Source organism: Maylandia zebra, linkage group LG5 (assembly GCF_041146795.1).
Source record: "Maylandia zebra isolate NMK-2024a linkage group LG5, Mzebra_GT3a, whole genome shotgun sequence".
Taxonomy (NCBI): Eukaryota; Metazoa; Chordata; class Actinopteri; order Cichliformes; family Cichlidae; genus Maylandia; species Maylandia zebra.
In genome coordinates, this window is record NC_135171.1 from 28,431,743 (window position 1) to 28,453,607 (window position 21,865).

At 39.5% G+C, this 21,865-nt stretch overlaps 1 protein-coding gene across 2 annotated transcripts in view; it reads left to right on the plus strand.

Moving 5' to 3' along the window:
• The window catches only part of mtss1 (MTSS I-BAR domain containing 1), a 79,355-nt gene that overhangs the window by 9,858 nt on the left and 47,632 nt on the right, over positions 1-21,865 (plus strand). For both annotated transcript variants that reach the window (XM_004548830.4, XM_076884181.1), the window contains exon 2: positions 16,825-16,886. In XM_004548830.4, the coding sequence (XP_004548887.3) occupies positions 16,825-16,886 (62 nt within the window). The remainder of the gene's footprint in view (positions 1-16,824; positions 16,887-21,865) is intronic.

The window sequence follows — 21,865 nt, forward strand, 5'->3', positions numbered from 1 at the left end:
ACCCCTGTCAGCACTTTGGAAAACGACAACTGAAGATTAAGGAAAGAGCCAAGAAAATTACTTAACTGCTGGTTTGAGAACATGAAGTGATGAAATATTGAGCATTTCAACATGAAACTACAAGGAGCCACATATTCAGAAAACATTCAAGGCATCTGTTCAGTCTGTCTACAATGCATTAATGAATTTCTGTAACTAGAGTTAAAAGAAACTACAAGTACATCAACTAATGGGCCTAAAATAATATAGTAAAGAGTTTAAAGTACTACAATGTTTTTCCACAGTTTTATGTTCTGTTTGTTGCAGGGCAGCTGCAACAAACGCCTATGATATCAACCAAAGCTGACTCATAAAGTGGTAGATAACAGACTTCTTGAGCCTGGGGATTTCATCCTTTTCTGTAAATCTATAATTAGCAATTTAAAAAAAAGTACATTTACCATTTACTAAACAGGGCTGAATGGGGACAGCAACAATTATATTTTGATCTGCTATGTTATCATCTGAGCAAAAGCAGCCTGCTTAGGGTCTCATCTCACCAAAATTAAAGAACTCTTTAGACTCTTTATTCTCATTCTCATTAGACTTCGCCTGTGGTAAAAGAGAAGCCATACACAAAGGGGGGTTAGGTTTAGTCTTTCGAATTTTGGAAAGCAGATGGTTGTCCTTATTCTGCACTGCAGCCTTATGGGTCCTGGTTTGATTGATCTAACCAGGACATATCTAGTACCAACTTTTTCAGTTATGGAGAGGAGAGTTGGAGTATGACTGACTGTGAACCAGGATATTCTTTGGGGATGAAGCAGAACACTACATTTCTACATTTCCAAAATGAGAGTGATACATTCTGCACAAAGAAACTGGCCATGGACTGTGTTGGAGAGATGGAAAAATAGAAGTGCTATATCTTGGAGTCACAGCTTACCTGATATGAAAATTCAATGTTGAGATGAAGTGTCTGATGCAAAATGGCCACTGTTGTATAAATGAAGAGGAAGCACATGGATAGAGAAATATTATCTCTCATCTCTTTTAGTTCCTATTGTACTTCTAACGGTTCAGCATAATATTTTTAGTCTGGAATCAACTGACTGAGCCTGGCGGGTGCTTGTGGACCCTAAGGAGTAACCTTTTTGGCTCTTAAATATAGCAAACTACGTGAGCAACTTTATGGTATTACAAATGTTATATGAAGAAAGTAGGGAAAGATGCAGTCCAAAGAAAAAAATCATGAAACATAGGAGAGAACAAGTTCAAGTTCAAGTTCAACTTTATTGTCACTTCAACCATATACAGTTTAAAAATACACAGTGAGGCGAAACAACGTTCCTCCAGGAACCAAGGTGCTACAAGACAAGTTAGTGCAAAAAAAAAAAAAAAAAAAAAAAAATCTAGTAATAATATTGTGCAAAAGAGCATTTACAGGTTGGTGTGTGCGATGGTTTGGTGGTGTAGGTCAGTGTGTTTGCGCTTGTGTTGGTTAGTCAGTCCAGTCTCAATGTTTTGAGGTATTTGGGTTAAGCTGAGTGATAATGTTAGTGTATGTGTGTGTGTGCGTGTTTATCAGTCAGTCCCTTTTTGCTGAGGAGACGGATGGCTTGTGGAAAAAAGCTGTTGCACAGTCTGGATGTGCGTGCCCGAATGCTTCGGTACCTTTTTCCAGATGGCAGGAGTGTAAAGAGTGTGTGAGAGGGGTGTGTCCGATCAGCCACAATGCTGGTGGCTTTGCGAATGCAGCGTGTGGTGTAGATGTCCTCAATAGAGGGTAGAGAGACCCCGATGATCTTCTCTGCTGTTCCCACTATCCGCTGTAGGGTCTTGCGGTCTGATATGGCACAGCTCCCAAACCAGACAGTGATGCAGCCGCTCAGGATGCTCTCAATAGTTCCTCTATAGAAGGTGGTCAGGATCGGTGGTGGAAGCCGGGCCTTTCTCAGTCTTCTCAGAAAGAAGAGACGCTGTTGGGCTTTCTTGTGCAGGGAGCTGGTGTTGAGGGACCAGCCGAGGTCCTTCTCCAGGTGTACGCCCAGGAATTTGGTGCTGTCAACGATCTTTACAGAGGAGCCGTTGATGCTCAGCGGTGAGTGGTCGCCTCGTGTCCTCCTAAAGTCAACAACCATCTCTTTTGTCTTGTCAACATTCAGAGACAGGTTGTTGTCCTTACACCAGTCCGTTAGTCTCTGCACTTCCTCTCTGTACGCTGACTCGTCGTTCTTGCTAATGAGACCCACCACGGTCGTGTCATCAGCGAATTTAATGATGTGATTTGAACTGTGTGTTGCTACACAGTCATGAGTCAGCAGTGTGAACAGCAGAGGACTGAGCACACAGCCTTGTGGGGCCCCAGTGCTCAGTGTGGTGGTGCTGGAGGTGCAGTTCCCGATCCGTACTGACTGAGGCCTTCCGGTCAGAAAGTCCAGGATCCAGTTGCAGAGGGAGGTGTTCAGGCCTAACAGGCTCAGCTTTCCGATCAGTTGTTGGGGGATGATCGTGTTAAATGCTGAGCTGAAATCTATGTACAGCATTCGGACGTGTGAGTCCTTCTTGTCCAAGTGTGTCAGGGCAAGATGGAGTGCAGTGGAGATGGCGTCGTCCGTTGAGCGGTTATGGCGGTATGCAAATTGCATTGGGTCCAGTGAGGGGGGCAGCAGGGTCTTGATGTGTCTCATGACGAGCCGTTCGAAGCACTTCATGATGGTGGATGTAAGTGCGATAGGGCGGTAGTCATTGAGACAGGACACAGAAGACTTCTTGGGCACGGGGACGATGGTGGTGGCCTTGAAGCACGTGGGGACAACGGCACTGCTCAGAGAGATGTTGAAGATGTCGGTGAGAACATTTGCCAGCTGATCAGCACATTCTCTGAGCACTCTGCCTGGGATGTTGTCTGGTCCAGCAGCTTTACGTGGATTGACTCTGCGTAGAGTTTTCCTCACCTCAGCTGTAGTGAGACACAGGACCTGGTCGTTCAGAGGAGGGGTGGTCTTCCTCGCCGCCACGTCGTTCTGCCTGTCGAACCGAGCATAGAAGTTGTTAAGCACATCTGGGAGGGAGCCGTCACTGTCACAGGCAGGTGGTGTCGTCCTGTAGTTAGCGATGGCTTGTAAGCCCTACCACATGCGTCGTGTGTCGCCGCTGTCCTTGAAGTGGTTGTGGATTCTCTGGGCGTGTGCGCGCTTCGCCTCTCTGATGGCCCGAGAAAGTTCAGCCCTCGCTCTTCTAAGCGCCACCTTATCTCCCTCTTTGAAGGCAGAGTCTCGGGTCCTTGGAAGTGCACGCACTTCCGCAGTAATCCACGGTTTCTGGTTGGGTCGTGAGATGATGATCTTGGAGACAGTGACGTCATCGGTGCACTTGTTGATATAGCTGGACACTGATGATGTGTACTCCTCCAAGTCAGTGAAGTCGCCGTAAGTTGCAGCCTCTCTAAACATGTTCCAGTCAGTGCTCTCAAAACAGTCCTGAAGAGCAGAGATGGCTCCTGCTGGCCAAGTTTTCACCTGCTTCAGAACCGGTTTTGATCGCCTGACGAGTGGTCTGTATGCTGGAATTAGCATAACAGAGATGTGGTCTGAGTAGCCGAGGTGGGGGCGGGGCTCTGCCCGATATGCGCCGGGGATGTTTGTGTAAACAAGATCTAGCGTGTTTTCTCCCCTCGTTGCAAAGTCCACATACTGATGGAATCTAGGAAGCACTGACTTGAGATTTGCATGGTTGAAGTCCCCAGCAACAATAAACAGTCCATCCGGGTGTGTATTTTGCAGTTCACTGATCTTTGTATACAATTCCCATAGCGCTTCCTTAGCATTAGCGCTAGGTGGAATGTACACTCCGATAATGAAAACAGTGGTGAATTCCCGTGGTAAGTAAAAAGGTCTGCATCTAACAGTCACAAACTCCACCAGCGATGAGCAATAACTAGAGACTAGCACAGAGTTCTTGCACCATTTCTCGTTGATGTAAACACACAAGCCGCCACCGCGAGTCTTACCGCACAGAGCTGCATTTCTGTCGGCGCGAAACGAGGCCAGCCCATTTAGCTGAATAGCGGCGTCCGGTACTCTTTCGCTGAGCCATGTTTCCGTGAAAACAAAGACACAGCAGTCTCTAATCTCACGCTGTGTGGCCTGCTGGAGTCGGATGTAATCCAGTTTGTTATCCAGGGAGCAGACGTTGGATAACAAAGTGTACGGGAGCAAACTGAAAGAAAAAATATTTGCGTGACATCAAGGAATGTATAATAAAAGAAGAGAAAGTCCCTTTTCCCCTGCCATTTTCTTATGAAAAAGAAATTCAGATAAAAGATCAGACTGCCGAGTGTGGACCACGTAGACTTTATAGAACAAACCATTAACTCGCGTTGACACATCCTTCCATCAACCCCCACTCCTTTTTAGTCTTCTGTCTTTGAGTCAACCAGTGTTACTCAAACATAACGTCAAACAAACTATCAATGTGCTGTTTGAACAGTCTCACCCTCTCTCCCCTTTGCTTTCTGATGCTTTCAGCACAGTTCCTTTGAGTGCGCCGACTGCCTCCGACATAATTGGCAGGCCAGTGGACAAAATGTCTAGTTTATATTTCCAAATATATATATTTAAGCTAACGTAGTAATTATTAAGTTAACTTCTAAGCTTCAGCTGTGCTTTATCCCAGATGAGAAAACTTTGTGGTTATGTTCTAGTTTATTTAAAAAAATTCTTTTAGTATCGTCATACCCTTCCATTATTGAATGAACAATCTCAAAAACAAACACTGATATTCCTGTGCCTTAAAAGTGCGACCAAAATAGGGTTGTGCCAGTGAATGATGGTCTTTTATTTCCAATAGCTTGCTATGAATCAGTCTTTTATTTAAAGAAAAAAAATCAAGCACATTCCATTTCTTTCTTTACAGTTTTGTGTTTTTGCTCTTCAATTAAAGCTCACTCACATCTTAGTTCGGCTCCAGTCAAGAAGACTAGGAAAGCCTGTGGCCAGCAAGACAAATCGATAGAAAGTAAAACCCTAAAGGTTTATGTGGGTGGGATTATTGAAGGGTGCATTTTTCTCCAAATTACTCAAGGTCTCTCAACCTCCATGACTGATGGCTTTGACGATCCGTCACTTCCACTGTTGTTACCATGCAGATCTCCCAAGGTGTGAACATCTGCTGCCCCTGGGACTTTATAGTTTGTGAGCTTTCGGATTATTGCTACTGATTTTTGTATCGACAGATGGTTTGCCAGATTACTTTTTGACATACTACTTTGGAAACCTGTGGTTCAGTTGATATTTATAAACGGGACAAGTTCTTTATAAAGAACACACAGAGATATAAATTGTTCAAGCAATTAAAATGTCATTTATTTAGCTGCAAACTCAGATTGAATTTTCCAGAAGGAAAAGGCTGTGTCCAAAAAGAAGCCAAGCAATATTGCAATCAAGAACAACTGGACTCTTCAAAATTTCCTAACTTCACCGTCTGCAAGTATTTTCATCCCCGAAAAATGTAATTTATTAAACAGTTTGTGTTGCATAGACTGCATAAATTGCACTATTTTGACTAAAATCCTCACCCAGCGACCGTCTCAGCTACCAGGGAAAAACGCACAGTCAACCCGCCAGACAGTGAAATTTGCCCCCTTTGTGATGCTGGTAACTTTTCCATCTTCAACCTGTGGGGACTGTGGTCGCTCAGCGGTTTCTTATAAACATAGTGGAGTTGTTTTTTTTTTTTTTTTCTTTTTTTGTCAGAAGTTCAATCATGTAAGAATGTGCTACAAGTGAGCATTTAGCCATTTGTAATTCTAATAAATAATACAATACAGTTTTACATTTTTAGGTTAAGAATTGAGCATAGATACATTTTTCAAACCTGAAAAACACAAAAATTCTTTTTTGAAAAATTTCTTTTAGCTGTTTTAGTATAAAATTTTCACAAATGGGTCAGTCTAACTCAAAATGTATATCTGGGTTTTCTAGATAAGTTTAAACATACATCCAACAGATTTTTGGAGATTTATTGAACAATATAAAACAAACAAAAATAATGACGCTCAGAGTAAGAGCTCATTAGAACATTGTGTGCATTATCCAGTAGGTCAGTGAGATACTGAGAATGAAATGCAACCAAAAAGCCTACAACAATGTTTTCTGTTAATGAAATGAAGATGAAATGAAGGTAAAACTTACACATCTTAGTGGTGCGTAATCGCCAGGTTTCGCTTTCAAACTGGTTTCTGTGGAATTTCAGCCGTCATATTGTTTTAGCAAATAACTTTTCCACGGTGTGACACTCAGTGATTTATGAGAAGGTGTGTATCAATAGACCCACACATGTCAAGAGTGGATTTTTCCACTAATAAAACTGTGGAATTAGAAGTAAAAGATGGGAAGGCTTGCATTAGGTGACCAGATGTTTTTTGTTTTTTTTAAGTAGATTGATGCTTTACTCAAACAGTGGTTAGTTTCCGATGATTAAGTTAACATTTAAACAGACCATTCTGCATTCTTATCCGATAATCTGAGACTTGGTGAAAGTGGCACCTCTTCTAGGTGTACTCAAAGACACTGAGGTCATAGGTAACTGTGGGTTGTTTGGGCAGTTTGCAGCAATGCTTTGTTCGGTCCTGCTGGTTTAGCAAGACAATTGGTTGATTCAGCTTCCTATGTGAAAGATGGAAACCAAACAATGCCTGTTAATCCATTTCACTAGGGTAAACATAGGGTTTTTCCCTGTACAGAACTGCCCTTTTAGGGAGTGAATATGGATGCAAGTATGATTAGTCCACATTTGAACTAATGAGTCTGTGTCACCTTACCATTTCATCAAAATGAAACTCAAATAGAAAAACTTTCATTTTTTTTAACGTCTTAAAATTTTTTTTTTTATTACAGCTGTCTGATTTTCCTTTGGAGGATGGTCAAAGCCTCTTCAATAAAATCTCTTTAAAATTTCTTTCTTTTTTTTTTTTATTAGTCTTTTTTGCCTATATAAATTAATGGCATTTTTTTTGCATGTTGACTGATGGATACAAGTGAGGTTTAGCCTTAATATCATCCTTTCATTAGGTTAAGCTTGTTAACTGAAGCTCATGTGAAACCTGCTTGTCCTGGAAAATAACAGCTCCTGTCTGTCAGTAATACCCACATCTACACAAACTCTTATCAGTTTATTTGTGTTTTCTAAAAGATGGAGCATAAAAAGCACACACACAAACTATGCAGTGAGCTGCACGCATGGCTGCACAAGTGCAAGTAAGACCTAAAGTACTTAACTATATTTGTACAGCAGCAAAATGCAGTTACATGGACAGAAAGAAATTCAATGGAAAATGCTACACAGCGCAGAAGAAAAGCTTAAAGATTATTTTAAGTACTCCTTGAATTATTAAGTAGACAGTACATAGTAAATAAACCAAGCAATATATATGCATATATATATATATATGCATATATATGCATATGCATATATGCTTCTGTTCTTCTTAATCTCTTGTTGTTCTAGCACTTTTGCTGTGCACTGCAGAAGTATTAGCAAGTATTAGCTATTTTTCCAGACTGTTTTGGGAACGTCTCAGACTACTTGATGCCTTGATTGTACTTTCTCGGAGAGCTGGAGACATGACGGCCAAATAGTCATTCCTGTTATTATACTCTGTTCTTGTACTTCTTGGAAGTCCACCACATGGACAGAATGCATAGTTCATGCAGTGTAACGTAAAATCTCTGTTGCCGAATTCTTGCGGCAAAAAACGAACAAAACCTCAAAGACTCACAGGTCTGTCAGACTCGAGCAGACCGTAGTGAACTTGCAAGTGCAGAAAGTGTAATTGAAACACTAACTGTTCGCATAGCTTAGGGTAGCATTATGGTTAATTTACACTTTTGTGTTGAAGCATCATTTATACTTATTTATACTTATGTATGTGGTGTGTGTACATTGCTCTGCAATTTTGCCACCAAAACAATACTTGGTGCTGAGTTTGGCCTCGTCCAGTCAATTCAAATATTGGCGGTTTCTTTGGAAATGCATAGGAGGTAGGAAACGCAATCGCAGTTATTGTGGGTTTCACTGAGGTGACATGTAGTCTAATTTCTGGGGAAGTTGTGGCATAGGGTTTCAGGAGGGTTTGATTACAAAATAGTTTTGGCACTGAAGCATAACCTCTTTCAGTATTTCTGACATGGCTTTGTTATTTTGATAATCCCATTGACGTTAGTATGTTGCACCAGTAATTGTGCTTTTCACTGGTATCTGAACCTCATGTTATATCTCTGTCTGGCTGATTGAATGAATGAACCAATGAATTCAGTGGTTGGCTGACTAGTTGAATGAGTGGCTGAGTTAATCCTTGACTCTAGGAAGGTCACCAGGGCAGTATACTCACTTTCCTGAGATGTCACGTCTATCTCTCCTCTCTCTCGCTGCATCATTTCTTTGTGTTGGTCAGTAGAGCAAGTCAGGATTACCGTGGTAGGATTAGATGCTAATGGCAGGTGACTACACACACCGAGGTAATTCTATACCTATTAATGCTGCCCGGTTGACTAAGCAGATAGGATAACAGTGTGTGTTTGTATGTCTGTCTATGTATGTATGTATATGTGTTCTCTACAAGGAGAGCTTAGGCTGTGTGAATAGAGTTTACTGTGTCAGTGCCAGTGGAGGTTACGTACAGTTTCCACTCCTTGGGCAGAGCTTAAAGCAGGTATAAAAGCTGTTTGATTAAAAGAAGTGAAGATGTATAGTAATTATCAGACACCAAACCTAACACTGATTTTAAAACAACTCAGGGATTAAATTTAGGTTTCAACATTGGGGGAATTCCCCTTTAAATGTTTCCTTTAATCTTATTTATAGACTTTAGGGGAGGGATACTACCGATTGGAAGTACAGTATGTCCTATTCTTACCTCACATTGTGCTTTGTCATCCTTTTTTCTGTCTTTATTTTTTCTTCTTTTTTTTCTTTTTTTCTTGATCCCCTCTGTCCCATCACGTCACCACCTCAGCACTGGTCACAAGTTGAACAGATTTTTTTAAACGGTATTTACATAAACATATTATAAGCCACTTAACCAAGAAATGTATGTTTGAACTAATGGTTCACCTTGGCTTTACCTATATAATGTTCTTGAGGATTCACATCGTAAGCGTTGGCTTCAGTGGGACTTACGTTTGAACTAATCGTTCCAGAGTCAGTCGTTTTTTGCTGAGGTGTTTCCTCATTGATTAATTTGCATTTTAGCTAACTGAATGGCTTGGAGTTTGCACGTTTGAACCTGCTCCATCTGTCTGCCACTTTTCTGTTGGAACACCTGAATTATCCCAATGAGGAACAGTGAAGGATATTTCTGTTCTGTTCTTTTCTATTCTATCTGTGTACATTGGCAAGAGTTTCATTCACATCTAAGGGAGATTTTTAGTCTACCTTTGCAGCACTTATTGCCAGTTGTTGTACCTGCTAGATTTTCAGGTATGTTGATATTGTTTACAATACCTGCAATTCAGAACTGAAATTCAAGCCCTGCAACCAGGTCAATAATTTATTTAGGATTTTCTTTAAAAAAAAATTGTAGACAAATATTTATTCATATATAAAAATAGATTCTTATATAAACACAAACATTTACTAAGAGTACCTTGAGTTTTAACTATCAGAGCTTTTTTTTTTTTTTTTTTTTAACTGTAGATACCCATTACTAGCTGTCTTCTCTGCATCTTTCCCCTTTTCCTCTGGTAGAGTCGGACTCATCCAGAGGAAACATTCCTGTTTACCCTCAACTTTCTCAAGATGTTTGTCCAGTCAAGAAATCTTTTGGCTAATCTGCTGAATTTGTATGTGAGGGGAAACAGTCAATATTTCAGGACATCTGGTGAAATCAGGAAAGAAAATGTAAACACATAGCAAACAACAGCTACCCAGTGCTTGATTTCCTGTTCCAGATGTTGCTCATTGGTTTTGTAAGCAGATAGATAAATGTAAAAAGCTAATTAAAAGCTAAATCAGCATACAAAGGGCTGTTGTTTCCATGTTATATTTCGTCAAATGCAGTTCCCCTTGTTTTCAACGTAATTCATTTCAATTTGGACTGAAAGTGGACTACGAATGGAAACCAGAAAGCTTCCAAATCAAGGATCTTTCACACAGATGGCTCATATTTCTACGCTGTGATATTCCCATGTGCTTAACAACAGCAGTGTAAAGAGTTACCATTTTGTTTAATTAAATTTGCCACTCTTGGAAAGGTTTTGGGAGCTTCAATAGGTGCATCTCTTTTGATGTTTTAGAAATGGACAATTTCTTATTTGGATTTAAACTGAAAAAAGACCCAAATGGCATTTTGGAGTAACAGTAAATACCACTAACATTTCCATTTGCATTTTCAACTAACACTCCAGAAATGTAGTAGAGTTAAAATGTAAAAATAGCTGTCCAGCCAGATGAGAGTAGACAGTTGTTTCATCGGCAGCTGTCTCGGGGAACCCGCTGGACATCATCAGTGACCCTTGTGGGTCCTGGGACCCTAATTTAGCAACCACTTCTCGAAACCTCTTAGTATCAAGCTGCAGTGGACCCTGATACTCTGGCTGCCTGCGGTCTCTTCAGCCCTGCCTGCTGCAGAACCAGTGCTGGAATATTTTGTCTGCAACCGACTGTGACATTCCTGGCAGTCACAACAAAGCCAGGCAGAATTTTAGGTTTAGCCAAGAGGTGGCAGGGGAACAAGAAGAGGCCTCCAAGAGCTGCACAGACTGAAATACAAGCAGCAGGATGTGCTTTTTATGGTACGCATTCTTGGTTTGTAGCTTGACGTTCTTGTCCAGGATGACGCTTAGTGTCTGCTCAACTTTAAAAAGGAGTCCAAGTTTAATTAGTACAGATTACCAAGATTTGTAGGCAGTATAAAAGAAAGACTAGATTTGACTTCAGCACATTGGTCATAATTTCTACTTTGAAATTCAAGCAAATTTTAACATAATCTATGGGAAAGAAATGTCAGTTTGACCAGATTAAATTTATATGAACGCTAATAAACCTGGGTAAGCATATGTGAACCCAAAAATGATCAGAGATTTGCAGCAACACAATTCAACAACCATACAGTACAAAACATGCATATACCCAGGCACAAGAGGTTAGACCTCATGCTATTAGATGTTAGAAATTAATTTCACATCAATTTCAGTGTTTCCCACAGATTTAGTATCGTTTCTTAAATTAACTATCAAATAATATAATTTATAAGTTTCCCTTTGAATATTTTGCCATGTGAAACTCAAAATCTATTGCTTTGGACTGCCTGACCAGGCTGGTCCTAAATTTGCAGAGTATCTCCAGAGCATGCAATGGACTACTGCCTTATTACAAGTCAGTGTTGTTGTACTCTGTCTAGTCAGTGGAGGGAATCGTCACTGGGAATAAATCTGAATAATGTAGAGCATAGGTCTTCAGTTAAAATTTAAGGAGGTCCATTTGGAGAAAATGTCCTCAAACAAATATCCAAAATGAGAGACACAGCACTACTCTGGAATCAACAGGGTAGTTGGAGCCATTTTTCTGGAGAGCTTATGGTAAATATTAGGGATGTTCTTGATGATCAATTTATTAGTTGATTAAACTTGGAAAATATAAAAGCAGAAAAGCCTCAGAAAACATTTAGAACTGAGCACAATCAAATGGACATGTTTAAACATTGGCCATATATATTGTTGCTTAAAAAAAACTTTCATTAAATTTAAAACAATTTGATAACAAAATTGTAGTGTTTTAAAATGTTTTAAATGTCTCTGAAATGAGTGTCACACAATGCCACGCCTATGGAGAAAACGGTTAGGCAGCACTTCAGTCAAGTGGTTATATCGTTTTACTTTGACAAAGGCGACATACGACTGCTTGTTTTTGACATTAAGGTATTCCAGAAACAGTGCTGCTTTGCTCAGCTGCCATCTGCTTCCTTTGTACCTTGTTCATTTCCAACCTCCCATCACTGAAAGAGGGAAGGGTGTGGTTGCCCATCAGTGCTACAGCCCTGGTTAATCAAAGCTGCATTAAAACATTGTTAAACCAACTGGTTACTGCTGTTATACTTTAATATAAATAAATATATCAAGTTGTTTCTCCACAGATCAACTCTGTACTGTGTTAATGCCAATGCTGATAGAGATAGGATAATTAAAGTTGACTTAATTTAAAAACGTACTCGCTTATATATATATATATATATATATATATATATATATATATATATATATATATATATATATATATATATATATAAATAAATTAGAGCTGGGCGATATGAGATTTTTTCATATCACGATATGTTTTTTTCATTTCAGGCGATAACGATATCTATCACGATATAAGCCAAATAACTATATTTGTAAGATTTAAATGTGCCGTTGCTCACAAGTAAAATGTGAAATAATCAGCAGCTTGTTTTTATTTAAATATTTATTTCCCATAATAAGTTCAACAGGGTAGATGTACTTAAGGAACATGAGACTTTTTCAGATAAATAAAGGCAAATATTGCAAACTACACAAAAGGCAGCCGCTAAAGCGTTTAAGTTTCAAAATAGAACAAACGAAACAGACTAAATTGTCAATTCCACTTAGAAACAAAATATTAATTCTAAAAATAAATCTTAGTTTGTTTTACAGAATAACAGACAAAACTGACTAACTTTTGTCAATATCAAATAAACTGAGAACTAAAAGGAAATTCTCAATCTCTCCTTGTTGTATAGCTGAGCTTTTCAAACAGTTTTAACAGTTACTTTAGTCTGACAAAAGCCGAATGACGAATTAGCGCTTCCAGTCAGAGACTGAGGCTACGTCCACACGTACACGGGTATTTTTGAAAACGGAGATTTTCCGTTTTCGTTTTAAAAAATAATCCCGTCCACACATAAAGGCAGAAATGAAGGAAAACGCTGCTATGAACATGCCAAAGCAGCAGGTGGCGCTAGATTCCTAACCGTGCAGAAATGTTGGCCAATCAGAAGTCTAGAAGCCTCGGTGGGAAAAAGTAAACAAAGCTGCGGCATAGAAGCAGAACCGAGTCGTATGTGTGGAGGGACAGTAACTGTGTGTATATGTAAGCATTTAAACACTGCAGAGAGTAGAATTAACAGTATTGTAGAAATTCATTTCACCGAAACAATAACGTGGCGCACAGCGTGACGCATGCACCAGTTTATTGTATTTCCAGACTTGCTTTCGGCACAATTTACAGTGCACGCTACTCTGTTTTTTGTCAGACTTGAAATAGCCGAAATACCTTCACACTACGGAACTTTTATGGCTCTTCCGTTCGACAATCTCTCCGGCATTGGAACCATCATCGGTTTTCTCTTCGGTCACGCTCGGTTGATTTTTCTAGTCAGCACACTCATTTCCTCCATTACCCGCTGGCTGCTTCCCAAACAAACACACGTGCGGCTTGGCACTTGTGCTGTACGTAACAAGTCACGCGACGTGACGCTGCGGCTGTGATTGGTTCGGCTCTGCGCTACTTAGTTTGGATTGGCTGACCTTTTTTTTTAATTTTTTAATTTTTATTTTAAGAGGACAAGAGCGGCGAGGTCTATCGCGATAGCTTAATTTCTCTATCGAGTAAAAGTTATATCGTGATACATATCGTTATCGTTCTATCGCCCAGCTCTAATATATATGTTAGTGTATATATATAAGTTTTCAAATTAAGTCAACTTTAATTATCCTAAGTTATATAAGCTTTTTCTTAAACCCCAGTACAAATTTACTCCAAGTTCATCCTATCACTCCTCCACCCACAAGTCAGAAATGGATTTGGAGTGTAGTCTTTCCTTTTCTCTTAATTTTCGTAATTTTCTATTCATCACAGGCTCGCTGTTAGATGTTCACCAGAGACATTCTGCCCACCACCTGCAGTATTTCATCATGCACAGCTAAATCCCTGCAGCTAGTAAACCTGTCAGCCCCATGCTGCGTGCATACTTGGCTAGCTGTAAAGCGGGGGCTGGCTAACGGCTTTAGCAGTGTAGAGCTAAGAGGCTAATGTTGTTGTGTTAGGGGTTAAATCGGTATTATCCTCTCCTTGGTGGACCAGCAGAGACAGAGGACAGACAGGGTGACTGGGTTCATGAAAATAAAGAGAGAGAAAGTGGAATCGGACCTCTGTTCGAGCAGGGCTTTCCTGTGTTTTAATTCAATAACCAGGACACTGCACCAGCAGCTGTTCCTTCAGATATAACCCAAGGTCAGAGCCTACATGAACCAGCGTTACATTACATAATCATTCAGCCGCTTTTACAAAATGTAGATAAAGAAGTAGCTTTGACCCCTCAACGGTAAATGCCAACAAGATATGTTAATAATTAATCTTTTTTCCAGCTCCAAAACAATGGTCTCTTTATTTTTCTTTTTTGTTACAGAGACCTGCTGTGATACTAGTGTTAAATTTAAAAGCTGTTTTACTCACTTTGAAGAAGTGCCTGAGCAATTATTCTTGTGTCTTAATCAACATCAAGTTAGACTTAAACATCACTTTCCCAACTTTGGAAGTTAAATATAAAAGGTTGAACTGAAATGATGTGAGTGGAGTTGACTGCAACATGTTATGGTAGTGCAAATGCAATAAAAGTTTCCTAATAAGTGTTAAACAGGGCAGGGATAGCTCAGAAGGTAGAGTGGTGGCCCCATGATCGGAAGGTCGGGGGTTCGATTCCCCTGAACAGCTACCCTGAGGTACCCCTGAGCAAGGTACCGTCCCTACACACTGCTCCCCGGGCGCCCAGTGGCTGCCCACTGCTTCACTGAGTGAATGGGTTAAATGCAGAGAGGGATTTTCCCCACGGGGACCAATAAAGTACACTTTCTTCTTCTTCTTCTTAAACTAAAAGTACTGACAATGACACAGAGAGAATGAAGTCGACAGGGAGATTTTTTTTTTGTTTGCCACACTTTAACAGTTTGTTATTTAAGTCACAAACAAATATACAAACTGCAAAAAAAATTTAACTAAAAATTTTAAGAAATTATACAAAAAGTTAAATTGTAAATGAATCACAGATATGACACACAACTGTTTTAATAGCTGAATATTCTGGCTTTGTAAAAGATCCCTGAAGCAAATTCAGTTAAATTTTTAGTTTTACATTTTTTTCCAGACAGAGTAGAGGGAAAATGAACACATTTCTAAAACAAATACTCGAATAAATCTGAATATGTAAATCAGTTACCAGAGCATGTTTGCAAACCTTGACAAGCAGTTGGACCTGGCTGATCGAAAGTAAGCATGGCCTCAAAAAGAGAGCTGGAATGCATTATACAACTCCTTTCAAAAAAGAAGTCAGTTTCTCGAGCAGTTCAGGCTGTTGACCAAAGAACTGATTATGATATATATGTTTAAAGATGCAATTAATTAAGCTAATTTGATTTGCTTGAAGTATGTTTCACAAAAAAACTAGTTTTGCCTGTTATGTGGGATGTGTTTATTTGTTGCAAGTAAGCACATTTGGTGCTCCCAAGATTTTTTTCCAGGGGTTTGTACAAAACAAAAAAAGTAGCCATGACAAGTCTCCAAACTACTAACATTTTTCTAACTTTGGTATTTTAATATGTTGGCTTTCCAGCTAGCAGTTAGTGCACTGATGACGTCATGTGAAGTAGGTTTTGCATTGAGATCCCTGGTGTTCATGCCATCTTTTGTTTTTGTTGAGCCCTTAGGGTGTGTTAAATTGGTAAGGAGATTTAAAGCTTTAGGGATTAGGCAACTAATTGATTAATCAGTTGAATTTCTCATGTTTTCAGTGTTTGTTTTTTTTGAGTGCAGGTTAAAACTGACATCATGAACATTATGATGGATTCAGAGTGTGAACTGCAGTTTCATGGCAAATCAGCGACATCTGCATAAGAACATTAGTTTGCTCATGTTTAGCGCCACTCGGGTGTTTCTGCTCATTAGTTGTCAGGCTCAGAATCCCCATCCCCTGTCATAACACGCATCTAGAAGCAAAAAGTAACATGCCGAACAGCTGATAATTGCTTTGTTTTTTTTTGTTATGTTAGAGAAAATCTGGAGAACTCTAAATATATGTGAATGTTAGATCCCCTAGGATTCAGTTAAGAGCTGCATTTATTGCTTAAATCTGTCATTAGTTAACTGAAAACTGGCAATAAACTATCCAGCAAAATAGGTTTTTGTCAAACCTTTCACTTATATTCAGTATTTATTTTTAGATTTTCCATCTCATTTGACCTAAATGTTTTACTTTCTTTAATACCTTCATGCTGCCCCCCCCCCCCCGCATTTGTACATTTCAGACCTCTGTTCTCTTTCTGTCATCCTGATTTTCATTTTGATTAAATCCCAAATTCATTTAAGTGGAGTCCATTAATCCTCACTGGATTTAATACTGCAGCTGTAATGCTCTGCTAAAGCACTGACAACATATTTTCTGTAGCACCTTTCTTTCTCTTAACATAGTTTGTTGGAATATGAACTCCCCTTAGGACTGTAATTTTTCAGTTTTTGTTTCACAGAGTGTTGATGTTGAATGCTCCTGTTGGATTCAAATAGGTCAAATGTTTCAGCTTTACGCGTCTCTGTTCAGTTTTGTGTGATTTGTTTTCTACACATTCCAGTCCTGTGCAGACAAATGTCTGGCAAGTTTAATACTAATACCTAAATAATGCCCCTTTCTCCCTTCGTTAAGGCTACAACTCCTTCAGGATTATGGCTGTGAAAGAAATATTGTTAACATCTCTTTTAGACTTAAGGAATCTTGTTGCATCCTGACTTGTGTTACAGAGGTTTAATGCCCTCATTTGTCTTCTCATTTCCCCCCCGCAGGCCAGTTATCCTACATGGGAGGACTTTGTATCCAAAGGAAATAAACTGCAGTCACAGCTCAGGTAAGAGGCACATTTTAACCCCTTTTTTGTGTGTGTTTTTAAATCAGCAGCTCATTATTAACATGAAACATTTTCACCTGTAGAGCAGATTAACCTGTAGATGAGTATGGGCTCAAAATGTGGTCATAAATATTTTGTACTTGTAAATCAGTTTTGTACTTGTAAAAAAAATTTGTGTGCGTAAAATAGATTTGTGTGTGGACTTAGCCAAAAAACCCCCCTGCAAGTTACAACTACGAATTTTGACCCTATTTTTCTTCCTTTCATCTGATTGGTGAATGTCATGTCAATCACAAATGTAACAATCCAATCAGAGAACAGATGGGTTTGGCTGTCGGAGGGGCGCTTTTTTTGAACTGCAGGTCTTTGAAGGGAATAAATGCCCTTTTACATGCCAACCCAGCATTTTACTTCATCACCACGAAGTAAAACAGTCTGTGGTCGTCCGAGTTTGGTGATTTTTGTGTCACAGGACTACGTGTTTAATACAGGGACTTCCACAGCCTTTTCACCAGCGCTGCGGACGCAGGGGGGGGGCAGTGTTTTGGAAATGACAGTCTTCATTACAAAGCTTTCTTCGTTATGAATTAGCATAGATGTTTTTATTGAACATTTGAAGAAATAGCAAAAAAACCCCACAAACTCTTGTAGTTCACATGAAGTCAGAGATAAAAACGACAAGGAGCAGGTGCATCTAGTACAGGTAGAGCTGCTGCAAAAACCCACAGAGCCCAGCAGCCAGCAACAAATTCTGGATCCTTTGCTTTTAGTTAGCAGTTAGCATTAGCAGCACATCCTGCGTCCGATGTGAAAGGACTTTTATGCTGCGCACTGTGACTCACAGCAATGGTCCCGGGTCAGCCCTGACGTTGTGTTAAACTAATCCTAAAGTAATAATGGTATTTCTAACCACTGACATACCACAACTTTATCCTTTCAACAGCTGCTAAAAGTAAGGGGACCTAGCTGCTATCGGATATTTATATAGAGATTACCCTTCATTATTATTATTATATTATTGTACTTTATTGAGCCCCGTGGGGAAATTGCTCTCTGCATTTAACCCATTCACTCAGTGAAGCAGTGGGCAGCCATTGGGCGCCCGGGGAGCAGTGTGTAGGGACGGTACCTTGCTCAGGGGTACCTTAGGGTCGCTGTTAAGGGGAATCGAACCCCCGACCTTCCGATCATGGGGCAACCACTCTACCTACTGAGCTATCCCTGCCCAAGGACCTGCAGTTCAAAAAAGTGCCCCTCCGACAGCCAAACCCATCTGTTCTCTGATTGGATTGTTTAATTTGTGATTGACATGACATTGACCAATCAGCTTAAAGGAAGAAAAATAGGGTCAAAATTCGTACTTGTAACTTGCAGGGTTTTTTTTGGGCTAAGTCCACACACAAATCTTTTTTACGCACGCACAAATTTTTTTTACACATACAAATCTTTTTTACGCACACACAAATTTTTTTTACACATACAAATCTTTTTTATGCACACACAAATTTGTTTTTACACATACAAATCTTTTTTACAAGTACAAAACCGATTTACAAGTACAAAATATTTATGACCACATTTTGAGCCCATAGATGAGGTCTCCTAACTGTATCACAAAATTTTGGTCATAACCTATTGTATAAAACCAGATATTGCCGTTTCACGCAACGATACTGTTTTCAACCACTCATCAAATCATCAAAGACAAGCTGTTGAACATGTCATAAGTGTGTCACAGTGACATGTTAGTTTTAACAGTTTTGCATGTTTCTCCTCTATTTATTCTCTCACTACCGAGTGTTATATTTTTGTTGTTTAACTCATTCACTGCCATTGACGTCTCTAGCCGTCAGTTGCAGTGAATGAGTCAATGGGTTTAACTCATTCACTGCCAATGGCTGGCAGTGAATGAGTTAATAGTGACTTGCAAACTGTTTTTGGTGTTGGTAAGTAGGGCTGGGCGATATGGCCTAAAATCCATATCGCGGTATAATTTGAAGCATTTGCAGTAATGATATATATCGCAATATATTTTTTCTTCCGTATTTTCTGCACCATAAAGGTGGAATTAAAATCCTTTAATTTTCTCGAAAATCGAAAGTGCGCCTTATAATCCGGTGTGCCTTATGTATGAATTCTGGTTGTGCTTACTGACCTTGAACCGATTTTATGTGTGACACGGCCCTCAAAAATCTATCAAAAATGTTTTAGTACCACTTTGGTGAACTACGAAGCCACACCACTTGATGGATTGCCGGAGCATTACGGCTTCCGTAGTCAGGAGCCTCAGTATATAATATATAATGATGTGCTACGTGATTGCTAGTGACACAGCTATGTTAGCATAACATAAACAGTGAAGCTAGAGGATGAACGCTAACTTCTTTCCACTCGATAAAAGTTAATGTGAGGGTCAAATGCAATCGCATGGCAGGATGCTGTAAACGAACCAAACTTCAGTCAGGACAACAACTGAGATAATCCATCCACAATACGAGGTTAGTTATTAATATACTGCAACAACATGGGAATAGAGCAGCTGCGAGAGAATTCAACATTCAAGCGCAGTTTTTGGCTTTCTTCAAATTCCAAAACGTGCTTCCTCTCTTCACTATTACTGTCGCCCGGCATAATTTGCAGATGATACTGCTTGCAGCTGCTGCGATGCTTTCGACCAAAGCAGGCGCAGCTTGATGACACTATCAACATGCACTTTCGCGGTAGAGCGGTATAGTCAAAATCTCTACCGTTGGCCAAATTCATATCGTTTCTACCGTATACAGTTTCTACTGCCCACCCCTATTAGTAAGGGAAATTATTTATCTTAAAAGGGAAAAAATTGCTAAATGAACCAGAATTTTTTTATATAGTTTAAATATATGAAGGTCATGACCATCCCTATTTAAAATAGGAATGTGACTGTTTGATATCTTTTATCAGTCAGAAAATCTTGTTGATCATCCTGCAACTCAGCAGAACATTGTCAGTTTCCCTGAACTATAATTGGATGGCATGTTGCCAAATACTTAGTCATGTTTTTTCAGTTCGTTTTTCCATAGAAAATATTTGCCCACGATGACAAATCAACCGCATCCTGTCTTGTGTCGTTGTGACATCAGTTTTAGGTCGCAGATGAAACACTAAGAGATTTGGGCTTTTAGAGATTAAGAGACTAAGAGATTTTTAGAGTGTAAGGTAGGGCTGCACGATTTTGCATAAAATGAGAATCACGATTTTTTTGGCTTAGAATTGAGATCACGATTCTCTCACGATTTTCTTTTCCAGTATAAATATTTATTGCACTTATTAACTGCTCATCAACTTCGTAACAGTTGAGACTGAACATAAAATAAACATAAAAACAACAAATGTCTCACGTTTTGTTGTTGCCGCAAAATGTTGTACTGCTTGAAATTCTGTCTCCACCGTTGCTCGACACTGCGTGTTTAGAGCAGGTAGTGCAACAATAGAAAAATAGTTGCGGGACAGCACTGTGTAGCGTTTGTCTAGGGTGTTGATCATTTTCCTAAATCCCTCGTTTTGCACAGTGTTGATGGGAGCCATATCTTTGGTCAGGTGATAAGTGATAGCCTCCGTAATTTCCACACATTAAAGGCCAGTCCGTGAAAATATTGTCGGCCATAAACCGGTCCGTGGCGCAAAAAAGGTTGGAGACCGATGTTTTAACCGATGCATGAAACTATACATTTTTAGACATAAGTTGTAACGGCCGCCGTTTTCTTTGAGTATTTATTACACGGCGTGCTGCGGAGAAAAGCCTGTTCTAACGTTTGAGTCTAAGGTTTATTTTTAGCACCCGGCGGCTCTTTTTTTTTTTTTTTTTTACTTCTCATCCGTAAATAATCTGCTCTTTCATGTGATTCAGTTTATTTTGAAAAGTCTCAAAAGGATCTTGAGCTTTATTGTGAAAGGTTTATGTGGAACATAAACAAGCGGACACGCGATGCTGTTACCGTTGTTGTTGCTAACCACAACGCATAAAAACAGGCGCTTGTCCGTCTGTAGTGTGGTTATATTAAATATAAGAGAAAGAGAGAACTTTAAGAAATTAATATAGCCACTACAGTGACCATCAAAACCATGATCAAAAGGGTGAAAAAATATTGCCGTAAACAGTTTATTTTGCGACACCACGAAACAAACGATAGCGTAAAATGAAACTATAGAGGTTTTTATATCGTCATCCGATATATATCGTTATATCAAACAGCCCTACTGGTCATTGTTGTATTCTGTCATTTTACATGAAAGCTGCACATGTTCTGACCCAGGCTAATTCTGTCCAGTAGCTGGCTTGGTTTAATGACAGTATAATTGCTGAATTTCCCAGTAGGCCAGTTTACTTTGATAAGCATCGCTCTGCTTGCTGTAGCCAGTCACAGTCCATTAGCCCTGCCAGTCAGCCAGCTATGCACACACAAAGCTACAGATACAGGCATAAATAAAGGGCATCCACTTTGCTCTAATGTTTAATGCTACTTAAAAGATCAGCTGTGGATAATTTGCACACACAAAGCTTTATTTCACACATTAACTTCACAGTTATATTTATTCATACAGCCACCAATAAAGATTGATTGTTTGTTTATTAATTCACTTTTTCTCGATACCTTCTAGCCTCATTAACACTAAAACTTCACCAGGTAGTATTTCATAGCTTGAATTATGAAAACACAAAATACATGATTTGCAAGAGGTCCAAAGGCCTCAAAATGGAACATTGTCTGATGCAGTTGAGCTGGTAAAATGCTGTAATCGTAGTCAAAAGGAGGAAGTTTTGACAACAAATAGCTTGAGGCATGCAGAAGAGTTGGACTCTTCTGCATACTGGGCACACATTTAGGATATATGTGTAAATATAAATATTCACTGGAATTTGCATAAACATATTTCCTTGTAGTACAGAATTGACAAAATAAAGTTTAACTTTCAGGCTGATCATCGAGGGTGATGAAACA